The sequence below is a fragment of the Dreissena polymorpha genome, chromosome 8 (genome assembly GCF_020536995.1).
Source record: "Dreissena polymorpha isolate Duluth1 chromosome 8, UMN_Dpol_1.0, whole genome shotgun sequence".
In the NCBI taxonomy this organism is placed as follows: Eukaryota; Metazoa; Mollusca; class Bivalvia; order Myida; family Dreissenidae; genus Dreissena; species Dreissena polymorpha.
The window spans coordinates 86793150-86808333 of record NC_068362.1 but is presented as its reverse complement, the minus strand read 5'-3'; the positions used below and the strand labels follow the sequence as shown (position 1 = coordinate 86808333).

Below are 15184 nucleotides of genomic sequence, written 5' to 3'. Positions count from 1 at the left end.
AATAAATCAATATCACCAACATCCTGTGAGAGCCAAATAAAGCCGAACCCATATTTAAAAAGAAGCTCCTTTACGTCCGTCGCCCAATTTCGCCTTCCAATATCATCTAATGACTTTAAAATTGTATAACAGTTTTTTGGATATCTTCTATCAGGCATCTGGAGAAGTTTACACCAGTATTTTATACATTTTGAGTGATAAATGACGTACATTGGTAAACGACCTCATTCTCCTAAAGCTACACAGTTATTGACCGTAGTTTTTACGCCCAGAAAGTACTTGCAAGCTTCAATTTGTGCACGCTCTATTGAATCACTTTATGTGAATCCCTAAATTTCTGATCCGAATGTGAGTATGGGTGTTACCATGGAATCAAATAATTTAAAGAACTCTGTACAGCAGAAATATCCGAACGGAATTTAGTATTCTTTAATGGCAAATAATGCTTTTCGCCCCTGAGCGGCTAATTTAGTTTTTGCAGCTGACCAGCATAACTTTGGGGTATATAGGATGCCCATATATTTATAGACGGACGTTATATTTATTGGACAATTATTGAAATACCATTTCTCATAGCGACGTAATGGACCCCCATTTCTAAATACCATAACCTCAGTTTTTTTTTAGATTTAAATTCATGCTTGTTAAGGTACATAATTCTGCAATAGCATTTATCTGCAACTGAAGATTTACAGCAGTATCTGCACAGTTTGCAATATCACCAGCAAAAAGTATACAAAATATGTCAGGGAAATCGTTTGTTACAAATATTCCAGTATCGCACTTTTGTCTAATAAATGAACAAAGATCATTTATATATAAAATAAAAATAATCGGCGAGCACAAGTCGCCCTGTCTGGTGCCGATATTACAAGTAAACGGGCTCGAAATAGCACCGGGGCTCGTGCGTACATAACTTTTAAGGTTAGAATACATTGAGGTCCAGACTTTAAGTACGTTGCCCTGGATTCCTTTACGCATAAAGCATGTGAACAATTTATGATGCACCAAGGAATCGAACGCCTTTAAAAAAAATCCACATATAATACATAGAATCTATTCCCAGGCTTAGAAATATATTTTTGCACCAAGCTCTGTTAAATAAACATATTATCGGTAACCGAATATCCTGCTCTAAACCCAGCTTGCGCCTCATCAATTAAATCTTATTCATTTGCAAACCTGGTTAATAAATTATTAATGATGCCTGCAAATATCTTGTACATAACGTCAACTAAAGATATACCTCGGTAATTTGAAGGATCACTTCGCGAACCCGATTTATCTAAAGGTACGATAATACTTTCACTTCAAACATCAGGAAAGCTGCCGGAAGATAAAATCTTATTGAAAAGTACATTAAAAATAGGCGTTATAACGTGTTTAGTAATTATGTAAAATTCCGCCCCGATCCCGTCTTTACCTTGAGATTTTCCACGTTGAAGCTTACTGATACTTGTTTTTATTTCGTCGTCTGTAATTGGCGAATTTAATATATAATCGGCCTGGGGCTGTATTCCAGTAGCTTCTTAAGTTAAAAAAAATAACTTAAGTTGAAATATTGCGCAATATTTTTTCTTATCTCCGCCATTTTTTCTTTAAACGTAAGATTTTACTTAAGTTACATTCTGATAGCTTCATAAACTTAATAAATTTCTTTACTCTGTGTATTTTTTTGTTCTCATATACTTAAAATTAAGTTAACTTCCTTTAATTCTTAAAGGAATTTCTATAAGAGCAATACTAAGCGTCTCATGTTTTGTTTTTGACATTTCAAATTTAACTTAAGAAATGTATTTAAGAAATTTCTTAATTTAAGTGAAAACATAAGAAGCTACTGGAAACGGCCCCTGGGGTGGTATTCCAGAAGCATCTTAAGTGAAATTTTATTCTTATCCTTAAATTGGGAAATGTTCTTAAGTGTTTTTATTTCAAATTGATCTCGATTGGCATCAAGATATACATTTAAATAACATCATTATGCCAATGTTATTTTAGGATAGCAAAAAAACTGGTGTCTCTTTATTTAGTAAAGAAATAAAAAAAAACATTATAATTTTGAACTTAAGTGAAATTATTAGAGAAATGACTTAAGATGTTTCTTGAATACCACCCCTGGTCGTTATTATACGCATTTGCATGTACATCAAAATTTAGTAGTGGGTTTTCTGATTCTTTAAATAGCAAAGATTTAAAGTATTTAACCCACTCATTGGGATTGTTAGGTGCATGAGTTGTTGCTGAAAACCTATTTTTTAATAACCGACCAAAAATACTGCGGATATTTACTGGAGTCAATTAAAACTTTACATTTTTTTATTTTGGTATAGAATTTTTTTGCATGACATACGTTTTTGAAAGACCGACGTGCATTTTTGTACAGATGAAAATCGACCGGTTCAATGATCCAACGAAAACGCCTGAGCAACGAATATTTTTCTCGCTTGGCATTACTACACGCGCTATCCCACCAGAGTGGATTATTTTGGTATTTATTGAAATTGCACCTTCTTGTGTGCATATCATCCGCAGCGGTTTTGTAAGAAGAGATAATCGTTTGCACAGCATCGTTTACATTTTCATTTATGCAATTTAATATATAATCATGGCATCTTTGTAAGTTTTCTGTCAATATTTTTTTAATGAATAACATTGTTTTTCATTCCATTTATAAGTGTCATAGTTTTGAGTATCGTTTGGTGAAAAATCGGCATCATGCTTTTCGTGATTTAGGGAGCCTGTAAACTGTAATTGGTAGTATACAGGAAAATGATCAGAAATATCATATGGTTCTACATTGAAGTTAGAAACAAATGGAAATAATTCTGTAGATACAATATGATAATCTACTACACTGTGGCCCCCATTTGCCACGCACGTAAAATTTCCAAATTTATCCGAATGCAACCTGCCATTTAAAATGTGAATATTATGCGTACAACATACTTCAACTAATGTTTTTCCAAAAAAATTTATAATACATATTATCCTTATTTTCCCTAGGCATGTTAAAATAATCTTCGTCATACTCTACCTCAACATCAAAAATATGTTCTAATGTATCAAAAGGGATATAATCTAAACAATCTTTTGTTCTTGCATTAAAGTCTCCCGTAAAATACAAGTAACACTCAGGATAGCTAGATTTTAAAACAGAAATATTGCTTTCAAGCAATAGAATACCATAACTTTCATTTTCTTTTAAATATATAGGAGAACCTTCAGGTGAAACATATACAATATATAAAACAATATCTTTCATGGCATGAAAAATACTCGACTTAATATATAAAACAATACCATCAACAGTATTACTATTAATTCTTCTCACCAAACTTGACTGGATTAAATGTTCTCTAACAAAAACACTCACATCACCACTATTTCGAATTTACAGGTTTAGATCGAACAGAATCAAAGTGGACATACGAGTTTAGAAACGTATCAAATTCCCCAGTAAGATTACTCCAAGTTTCTATTAAGCCGCAAATATCGTAGTTATTTTAAAAAAATGCTTGACTTCAGCGTCATTTTTATATTTCAATAGTCCGCTTATATTCCAGGTTAAAGTGCCTAAATGTTTATACACGATATCGGGCTGTGTGTTTGGACCTTGCCCAGATTCCTAGTCGACGTCCGCACACCGTGATAGTTCTATCGAATATGATCAATGAGTAACGTCCACATCTCATCATGTCAATTTTCATTGCCGCAGCCGATGGCTTTAGCATAATTTTATTTTCGCAGCCGATGTCATGACCATCTAATAAGTAGCCGCGGCCGTTGTCTTGAGCCGTTTTTCCAACCCCTCTCGAATTTAAACATTGATAAAAATGTTGTGTGTTCATTTTGGATGCTGTAATTTGGAATAACCGAAGAGAAATGATTAAATATTTCAATAAAATGTTTTTCATATTAATCTTTGGTCTAAATCCTGTGTAATTAGAGTTTGACGGAAAGATTGGTGAATTTTGTTTGATTTTTGTCCACATTCTAACGGATTTCTTTAAAAGTAAGCAGCTAGGAAGGTAAGGATTACGTTCACAAAGTCATTCTTACGCAGGCTCTGAAAGAACACAAGCAAATCTGCTCAATTCAATACGTAAACAAGGGCTGTTTGTAAAACATGCATGCCCCCCATATGGGCTCTCCGTTGTAGTGACAGCCATTGTGTGAATATGTTTTTTGTCACTGTGACCTTGACCTTTGATCTAAAGACCTGAAAATCAATAGGGGTCATCTGCCAGTCATGATCAATGTACCTATGAAGTTTCATGATCCTAGCCATAAGCGTTCTTGAGTTATCATCCGGAAATCATTTTACTATTTCGGGCCACCGTGGCCTTGACATTTGACCTAGTGACCTGAAAATCAATAGGGGTCATCTGCGAGTCATGATCAATGTACATATGAAGTTTCATGATCCTAGGCATAAGCGTTCTTGAGTTATCATCCGGAAACCATTTTACTATTTCGAGTCACCGTGACCTTGACCTTTGACCTAGTGACCTGAAAATCAATAGGGGTCATCTGCCAGCCATAATTAATCTACCTACGAAGTTTCATGATCCTTGGCATAATTTAGCGTTCTTGAGTTATCATCCGAAAACCATTTTACTATTTTGGGTCACTGTTACCTTAACCTTTGACCTAGTGACCTGAAAATCAATAGGGGTCAACTGCAAGTCATGATCAATCTACCTATCAAGTTTCATGACCCTAGGCCTAAGCGTTCTTGAGTTATCATCCGGAAACCAATTTTACTATTTCGGGTCACCGTGACCTTGACCTTTGACCTACTGACCTCAAAATCAATAGGGGTCATCTGCGATTCATGATCAATGTACCTATGAAGTTTCATGATCCTAGCCCCAAGCGTTCTTAAGTTATCATCCGGAAACCACCTGGTGGACCGACCGACCGACAGGCCGACAGACCGACATACCGACAGACCGACCGACATGTGCAAAGCAATATACACCCTCTTCTTCGAAGGGAGGCATAAATATAAAGAATAGGGAAATACTTACACTCCGCTTTTACCCGACATGTATACACTTCCGCAGCCGATGGATGAACCGCAGACGATGCATTAGTAGATTGCACGGTGTGGTCCGTCTCCCCTCCCGCCGACTGTTGGTCATCATCGCTCTGTGCGCGCCCTCTCTGCTTTTCGTCGCCTATGAAATTCATCGCGCCTATGTTTTCCCGCCTTTCCTGCCCGCGCGTCCTTGAGTTGCGCTCATGGAATCTAGTTCCTGGCTGCCCACGTGCGTGCCCTACTACGTATATTGACTGGTTCTCTTCATCGTTCCCATCAATCTCCACGCAGAGTTGTCGCTCCTTGCTCTCACATACAACTCTGCATAAGGCTCAGCACGCCATTTTGTCTACCAAATAGCTTAAACCGAACAAACGCATACAATGTATATTTGAGTGGATGTTTAAGATCGCATGCATTTAATTAAGAAATATGACTTTTAAATGTACGATAAATCGTGCAAAAACTTGTGAGTTTTAATGCAACTCTTTGGAACTATTTTATTGCCCATTTACACAGATGTAATCATTCCACGCACTTCACAAATGAAAACAATTGTACATATTTTTTATTGAGTGACGTTAGGCATTGCTTCGACGTATTTATGTATGTCGGTTTCTAACATAAAAAAAAACATATCAATTTTATAATAATTAATTAAGACTGATATTAGATATCATGGTATGAGATGGTTTTCTTTAATGCAGTTAATGCAATGTAACCGTCGTGCAAGAGATTGTTTAGTATACTGTAACCTCACTGATGAACGCTTGGAATGATCATGACATGAATGAGACGCTTTCATAACAATAGTCCGTTCTGAGCCCAACACAGAGGTGAATGTAATGTGACCGTCGTGCAAGAGATTGCGTTCCCATATACAGTATTTTCTATTATAAGCCGTGTGTAGTTCATCGAAGCGTATTTTCCGTGTTTACGTTCCTCGACCAATCGCTTTCCTAGCTCACGTCTATGAACTTTGACCTTTTCGGAAAAGTCTTCTTGTACCACTAACGACGAAGTACCCCTGGAGCGTTTTGCACGCTTAAGTACGGCTTCACGATCTAAATATTTAGTAAACTTTACAATGATCGTGCATTTATCAGGAATATATGGGCGTAGACTATGCGCTCTTTCAATGTCAACATGTTGTAAATCTGGTGAATTTAAATTTTCCTAAATGAAAATTTAAATTGTTTCGTATTGAATGGCCTTCTAAATTATCCACCTTTGTTTTCAAACTTGATATTTTACCCCACAACTGTTTATTTTCGTTTCTCAGCATTTCATGTTCTTTTTGTAAATTGTTTATTGATTGCGACATGTCACCGAGTTTTAAGTTTAAGTTCGCTAGGTCTTATACATTAAACAGTTTAATTAATCGACACAGTTAGGCCTAAGCAGCTTAAAATAATCGATAAAAAAATGTATACCACAATACTGCAAACTTTAGTGAATTTAAGATGATTTCCTATTCAAATACAATTGTATTTGACTCGGAAATCACTCATACATCTAATGGAATATGGTATATGATCGGTCTGAAAATTTGTATCGTTGAAATAAATATAAAGAACTTTATCTCCTTGAAATAAAACGAAGATGTATACACAACAAATAATCAGACAACAGTTTACAATAGTTAGCAAAAAGCATAAGCATAATATGTATACATAGCTCTTACACTTCGTCAGCGATCAATACAGTTAAGATTGACAATTTAAACATAGTAATCTTATATAGAACATATGTGTGTGAACTATTATTCATAGGCATGGAATTTAATCAAATGTGTATTGTTCTGAGAAAACTGGGATTAATGCATGTGCGTAAAGTGTCGTTCCAGATTAGCCTGTACAGTCCGCACAGGCTAATCAGGGAGGACACTTTCCGCTTTTATGGTATTTTTAGTTTCAGGTAATTTCCTCCTTACCGAAAATAAAGTTTAGGCGGAAAGTGTCGTCCTTGATTAGCCTGTACGGTCTACACATGCTAATCTGGGACGACACTTTACACACATGCATTAAGCCCAGCTTTCTCAGAACACAGCTCAAATTGATATTGTTAAGGAAAATAAATCTACTGGAGATTAACGAAACAGAAACCAGTATGCATGTGGTATAAACATTATTTCTCCAAAAAGAAGTAAGAAGAAAAAGATATACGAATAACCACATGCACTAATTTATCGTCGTAATACATTCTTGATTTTGTAAAAAAAAATAAGTCCTAAATCAACATATATTCCGTAAAATCCCCAACTTATTTAATAGTTAATTTAACGTGCGTGAAAGTAAATCTAGATGCTACAATGTACACAAAGAGTTTAAAGTGTTTTGAACTTATGTCTCATATTATTAACAATATTATTTTTACTGAAAAAGGGACCTATATGTTTGTATAGGTCCCTTCTTGCAAATACGATTTTTTATTTTAATATGGCAGCAACAAATGTTGTGGTAAATATATTTTTGTTTTAAAATGTTCCATTGAGGTCATACTAGTTAAAATAATTTTGAGGTTGAATATAATTAATTTTACCAAAGATTAGTGTAATCTTCGAGTGCCGAACGCGCGCAAGGAGCCGCTATTTTTAATCTTATTTCACACATTTTGAAATTAGCTAAATGTGTTTGCACAACAGTTTGCACCCGTAATAGATATATCTAACGAGCCGACATTGTCGACTGATAAATATTAATCAAAAATATTCTACTCAACTTTTGTTTTGTTTACAAATCAATAAGGCCGATAAACTCTTATCTTTTGCATTTTTCACATCTCGTAGAAGGTGCTAAAACAACAAGAACGACCGTTCTCTGCTCAATGTGGGATGAAGCCAACCTGAAACGAACGATTTTCATTGGTCAGCCTCGATAACTGTCATGCGTCAAAATTTGAATATAACTCTCAAGATATTTAAATATTATTATTATTATATTAGTAATATTCCATTTTTAGAAGTCATACGTGTTTAGGGTGTGATAATCTACAAACTATACGGATTCGTGGTTGGGCTTTGATTGAAAGTGTAAGTATATATAGCTTTACTTCTAATCAAAATAAAACATAATTTACAATGATAACATTTTTTGTTCTTTTAACTTTTATATTTTTTTGCGATTTCTATTCGAAAATGACATTTTGTTCATCGACAACCATTTATAATGTATTAGTAGTTTTTGTACACAATCCTTTATATATCGAATTGCGTAAATAAATACTATTGATCGACAATACATTATAATTACTACTTAGAAGAATGATGATTGCGGTATCCGGACAAACGGAACAGAAGCATCTTAAGTTAAATTTTATTCTTATTCTTAAATTGGGAAATTTTCCTAAGTGTTTCATTTCCTATTGCAATAGTTTGGAATAAAGAATAGCATCAAAATAACATTATTATGTCAATGCTATTTAAGGACCACCAAAAGAAACACGTGATTCCTTATCTAGTAAAGAAACACAAAACATTGTAATATTTGAACTTAAGTGAAATTATTTAAGAAATGAATTAAGATGTTTCTTGAATACCACCCAGACAATCAACAGTGATTGCGAAGACTCTCTATTATTGATAAAGAGGATTAAAATACAGACTAAATGTATAATATGAGTCGTGTTCTAAGAAAACTGGGCTTAATGCATGTGCGTAAAGTGTCGTCCCAGATTAGCCTGTGCAGTCTACACAGGCTTATCAGGGACGACACTTTCCGCTTATATGACATTTTTCGTTTAAATGAATTATCTTCTGAGCAAAAATCCAATTTAGGCGGAAAGTGTCGTCCCTGATTAGCCTGTGCGGACTGCACAGGCTAATCTGGGACGACACTTTACGCACATGCATTATGCCCAGTATTCTCAGAATACGACTCAATGTTAAAAATATTTTCTTTGACTGTAACTAACGAAGCTTATTTATTGCAGACTTTCATAATGTTCACATACGGGAATATGCAGTGGTATCCGTTTTCCCCAGTCAACCGGGATGGCAGGGCGCATGTGCACCAGTTTCATCCTTCCCATTGTGACGTCACATCCGGTTACCCGAGTCATGCATACCTGAGTGCCCCTGCGCCTCTAGAGTGCTCAAACGCACCACCCTATATTAGGAAAACGGGTTCCATAGAGCAATTGGATATCGAAAAGGTACTGGGGGCGTTTGAAGGCAACCATGATTTGCTGTCTTCTGCTATCCACGCCGCGTTGCACAGCGTTCCGGAACAGCACGGTTTCCATGGCGAAAAAGGTGAAACGCTCCCGCTCGCAACCACGTGCCCGCCCAAGACTCTTAACCAACAGTGTCAGCTCCGTCTGCCCTCTATCAAGACCACCCACATGGCGGCCAACGTAATGTCCGAGGAATGCGACCTGGGCTATTCGAGTTTCTCCGACATAGCATTGTTTCCGGAAGTTCCAGATATCACGAACTGCTCTGGGAACTCAGACGACCTCTTTGAAGACATAACGTCGTCTTTTGATGAAACGTTTGAATGCGCGTTGGGGACCGAGTCAATCGCGAAACCGGCGGTGACGATCTCCGATGTTTCTGTGAAGCAGGAACCCAATCAGGTGAACCGCCCAAACTACACGGCATCCCACTTCAAAGAAATTCCTCACTGCCAATACCCAGGTTACGTCAACGAGATTCTACCGATATCCTCCTGTGCGTTCTTCAGCAGCCAGGTACTGATCACCGATTCGCCCGTTGCCACGATGACAGCAAACGTCAAGAACAGCGTACCTTGGTGCGTCCTCTGCGACAAGTCCTTCCAGACGAGATCCGCGCTGAAGATGCACATGGCGTCTCACCGAGGAAATAGACCCCACTGGTGCCCATATTGCGACAAGTCGTTTACCCAGAAATCCACGCTGAGGACACATATACGCGTGCACACCGGCGAGAAGCCCTACGCATGTGAACAATGTACGCGGGCTTTCGGCGATTACAGCACTTTCCGGAAGCACGTGCGGATTCACACAGGGGAGCGTCCTTACACATGCGACGTGTGTCAGAAAGGATTCACGCAATCGGGAAACATGTTGCGACACAGAGAAGTGCACTTTAAGAAGTCCAAGAAAGTGAAATGTGAAAAGTCTTTATAACTTATTGTCTTAACAGTGACCTATACGTTAGAAGGGATTCACGCAATGGGGGAAGAAACTGCGTAACAGGAAAGTGTACTTCAAGAAGATCAAGAAAGTGAATTGTGAAAAGTCTTCACAACCTTTTGTCTGAGCTGCGAAATATAGTTGATCTTAATAAAGTGTTCATACAAGGAGTATAAATTGCATGTACTGTTAAAACATCATTTTCTAACGGCATTTTGTATTTAATTTTTCCACAAATACCCGCGTTGAGGCACTAATTGGTGTAATTTATATCATATATAAATGCTGTTATGTTATTGTTATAGATTTTCATTATGTTTTTTTCAATCGTAAATAAAAAGTTATATAATAAAGTTTATGTGTTAATGTTATAATTATAGACGTAAAATGACGAGCAGACAGTTGGAAAAATGTAGATGTGAATGTCTCAATAAATTAGAAATGTAGATAAAGGACTTTCAAGATAATAGCCATGATCCTAAAAATAAAAATAACAACATAAATTTAAGCCATTTATGCCTAGTGGACTCTCCCATCCTTCTAAATTGGATTGATGCATTCTTAAATTAGGAATGTCTGGTATAGTTAATTCTACATTCAGAATATTTTTTACAGAAATTCCTTTAAGCAAACAGCGCAGACCCTGATGAGAAGCCGCATGATGCGGCGTCTCATCTGGGTGTACGCTGTTTGCCAATGCCTTTTTTTTTCTAGACGCTAGGCATAAATGGGTTAAAAACAACAACACTGTTTTATAATTCTATGCATAGTATTCGTCTTGAAATAACAAAATATTTGAATTAAGGTTCTGTGACTTATTGAATCAAACGAAGTCTCTAATTAGACATGACCATTTTAGTCACTACTGAGAATGTACATAACAGTATCAACTAAAATGTCGGTGAAAACATCACTGGCGCTCCCGTCCGATCGTTCGAACACTATAATGCGCTTAACCTTTAGATGTCAACACTCCTTTTTGTTGTACGGACAATATAACTTGACATACGTATGAATAATGTTAGAAAGCGAATAGTTTGATTTATGATATGATATGAAATGTCAGTCTGTCTAAAATTGTTTGTCTTGCAGTCATGATTTCAAAGACGGACGATCGTGTTGTGAAGTAAAACTATGATCGGTTAACTTATTGTTCAAAAGTTTTACTAGAAATATGTTATAGAATGCATAATACATAGTTATGAAAATCGCATATTTTTCATGAAAATGCTTAGATGAAAGGCTAAAATTAGCAATGTTTAAGGCCTTTCTATTCAAGATATATAACGCCAATCTCAAAACACAGTCCACAGTCGTCAATTAACGTATAATAGCCTTAGTTATATAGAATTTAAATACTAGTAACACTGTACTACGTGGATTTGTGTTTCATAGTTCATTATCATAATAACTTAAACGAGTAGCCTGTAGGTATAAGTTGGGTTTTAAGAGCGGAAAGTTGCTTCCTAAATATCTTGTATGAACATTGATGATATTTCGCATTTTTAATTTTGGATGCTCAGCAGACCAGTTCACAGTTTGGCAATTATATTATTATTTTAAAAAAGCCAGTTTTTACCAGTTTATTATTACACTCAGCACATCACGAATGCTATATCGCGGTGCAGGATCAACGGGGTTCACAGAGATTTACCCACGGGCTGAACAAAAGTTTAAAACAACGTCAAGAACTGTCGTTTTGCAACTAGCTCAAGTCATTGAAAAACATTTTCAAAAATCTTTAGTGCATATAAGACAGATGTTATTGTTATTGCAGTTTGAGCCGATATCTATAGATTTAAGAATAAATGATTGAACGCGTCTGAAAATGTAAAATCGATGACAAAATTTCACGTTGCGTGCAGCATAACCGTGTTTACCAATCATGCAATGAATGCTGTACACATCGAATATTTTGCCAAGAACACAATAAAGAAATTCTTGTGTGTTCCACACTTCGACTTGTCTATTAAGCACTAGTGTTTCACACTTCCACTTGTCTATTTAGCACTAGTTCAAATTCTTAGAGAAAAAAGCATCTAGTGCGATACTAATGTTAACACACATATTAACAAAACAAAGACAGTACCTGTGTTTATTCTATCCGTTCATTAAGAGGTCAAAGGTTACGCAATTACGGTTTCTTATATATGAGTCGTGTACTGTGAAAAGGGGGTTAAAAGAACGTGCGTTAAGTGTCGTCCCAGATTAGCCTGTGCTATTATGGTATTTACTGTTTAAAGAAGGTATCTTCTTAGCAAAAATCCAGTTCAGGCTGAAAGTGTCGTCCCTGATTAGTCTGTGCGGACTTCACATTGATATATTCAAACACATGACGCATTTTTTTATAGGAATGGATCACAATATATCGAATAATGCGCCATGAACTTATCCGTAACAAAAACGTATGGTCCCGAAGAACAAGAAACAACAATTAAGATCAATCGTGCGGCGAGTGATTCGCAGAGTCATTTGGTTATTAAGATTTTACAATATAAATGAATGTTCAGAACTGGAGGACAAAAGGGAGCGATGTTGTAAATCACATGTCCAATAATTGACCGATGTTTGTAACCCACCGATACTTGTTTTTCTTTCCGGACATCAGATACCTGTCCATTAAGGAAACACGGAAATGCTTGCTCGACATGGCTATAAAATCCGATGACCATATGTCCTACTGAACCCTCGGCTTGCCCTATATAAAGCCCTGGCTAGTTTGTATCGCCGCAGGAAGGACAAAGGTAAGTTCTGAAAACGGTGGAGTTTTTATTTATATGAAGTTTATGTAAATTGTTGTCTTTAATCACGTTGGTATCGTGTATTTACGAAAAGTTCTTGAACGAATTGGCACGCGATTTCATATTTAAACCACAATATAAACATTTACGATAGCTGTTATTTTCTAGATGTGGTTAGCGTGTGTTTTTTTGCATATCGCGACAGAGCAGTGGTTGTAAAATAAAAGAGAAAAATCAAAATATATAAGTACACGCGTTGACGTTATGCTTAGGTCTCTGCCTCTTGGACTGATCTTTGAATTGCATGGTTCCCGTATGGAATTGCATGTATGGGATACAGTTATCTCTTAAAATGCATTTTGCTCCATTTTTCAAACTATCCCCCTTTACCGACAAGTTTTTGTTTACATTTTAATGTAGTTATACCATTTATAATGAAAAGCGCTCATTTAAAACAACAACAACATTAATAATTTTAATAAAATACACAAATGACCGTTTGTTCGTTTAAATAACCATATATACGTGTACTCTTTCTGTTTGCCTAGATGAAGGTTGCGGCGGTAGTTCTCGTTTCCATGGTGGCACTCGCTTCAGGTGCGAACTGGAAGAGAGGCTATGGTGGTGGCATGAATGGAGGTAAGTAGATGACTTAAAATAAAAAACTTTCCATTTAGCGCTTTGGGTGGTACACGCGCTTTTCACCTAGGCGACACGGGTTCAATCCCCGTTCCCGGAGTTTGGTAGCTGGTCACCATACCGGGCAGGCAGATTTTTCTCCGTGTACTCCGGTTTTCCTCCGCCCCACACATGACAAGACCACACAGTAATTATAAAAAAAATATCTTATTAAAAAAACAAGGCTGACAATCGCAGCTATAATTCCAAATTAGCTCCAACTTTCGTGAGTCAAAGAGTTAATTAGGTTAGAGTGCTGGGACACACTTTAGGTCCTCACATATTGCAGCCTCCGAAGCAGATGGGCCTCATACACTTTGAACATAAACGCCTTATATAAAATTGCTTTGCTTTCAGTTATTGGTTTCTTTAGTCTATTTAGAAAGAACGAAAACAATCGATACAAATATTTTGAATGACGGGTCACATGGAAGTTGGCTTACTAGTGTTGTTTCGACAAAATATTTTCTTCAGACAGTGTTTGATTTTTAGGCTAAACAATACATTCCAGTCAATTTTTCATGTTTTGTTTGTTCGAAGATTTCAACGGCGGGGGCATCGGAGGCTATCCAATGTACAATGTAGGAAATGGTTTTAACGGGGGCGGTGGAATAAATAGCATTGGCATTGGCCCTGGATTCAACGGGGGAGGTGGATTCAACAACGGCAATGTTTTCAATCGTGGATTAAACGGAGGTGGTGTCAACAGCATTGGGTTCAATGGAGGTGGTTTAAACGGCGGTAGAAGTTTAAACGGGGGAGGTGGTTTTATCGGCGGTAGAAGTTTAAACAGGGGAGGTGGTTTTATCGGCGGCGGCGGCGGCGGGATCATCGGGGGAGGCGGATTCCACAACCATGGGAACGGCCATCATGGCGGTGGAGGTATAATTGGCGGCGGAGGTATAATTGGCGGCGGTGGGATAGGTGGAATCAGACCCAGACCCAACTACAAACCTAAGGTAAGTTGTGTAGCCAATTGAAAGTATAATATATATATAACAAAGTCTCTATTAGCCTTGTTGTATTTAAACAAAAACGCTGTATTTATTTTTTGCCGAAGCTTTCGACCTCACGGTCTTCATCAGCGGCCATATTTTTATTTTCAGATGTTTTATTATGAACGGAAATGACGTCGTGCATTTCCGGCGTCAATGTTGTTTACGCGCCCTTTTATTAACGTTTATTCTTGCACGTTAATGCCATATGGTCGGTATGTCCCTAGTTTTGACTTCCACAATTGCTCCATGGTTTTTGGGTACTCGTCCGACCCGCTGAGTTTTTCGAGTCCCATTATTTGGAAATCATCCATGGAATGTCCGTCGGTGTAGAAATGTTCAGCTACCGGGTCACTGTGCTGTGTGCGAATACGCGACAGATTCAATAGATATCGCTGGTACAGAGTTCCGCCGGTCTCTCCCACATACACGAACCTGCGACAGCGACGACAGTTGACCGCGTACACAACATTAGACGATTTGCAATCAACATTGTTTCTGACGCTGTACTTCCTGCCGCTGGGATCTGTGAAATATTACGCCTTCATCATGTACGGGCAAATGGCGCATCTCTGCGCCCCACAGGGCCCGCTCATATTGGGTTTTCGGAAGAA

At 37.2% G+C, this 15184-nt stretch overlaps 1 protein-coding gene across 1 annotated transcript; it reads left to right on the top strand.

Annotated features, from left to right (window-relative positions):
- The first annotated feature begins 8980 nt into the window (after positions 1–8980).
- On the top strand, positions 8981–10150 carry LOC127840707 (zinc finger protein 177-like). Its single transcript, XM_052369121.1, has one exon. It carries the CDS (start codon positions 8981–8983, stop codon positions 10148–10150), a length of 1170 nt encoding a protein of 389 aa, XP_052225081.1.
- Positions 10151–15184: the final 5034 nt, after the last annotated feature.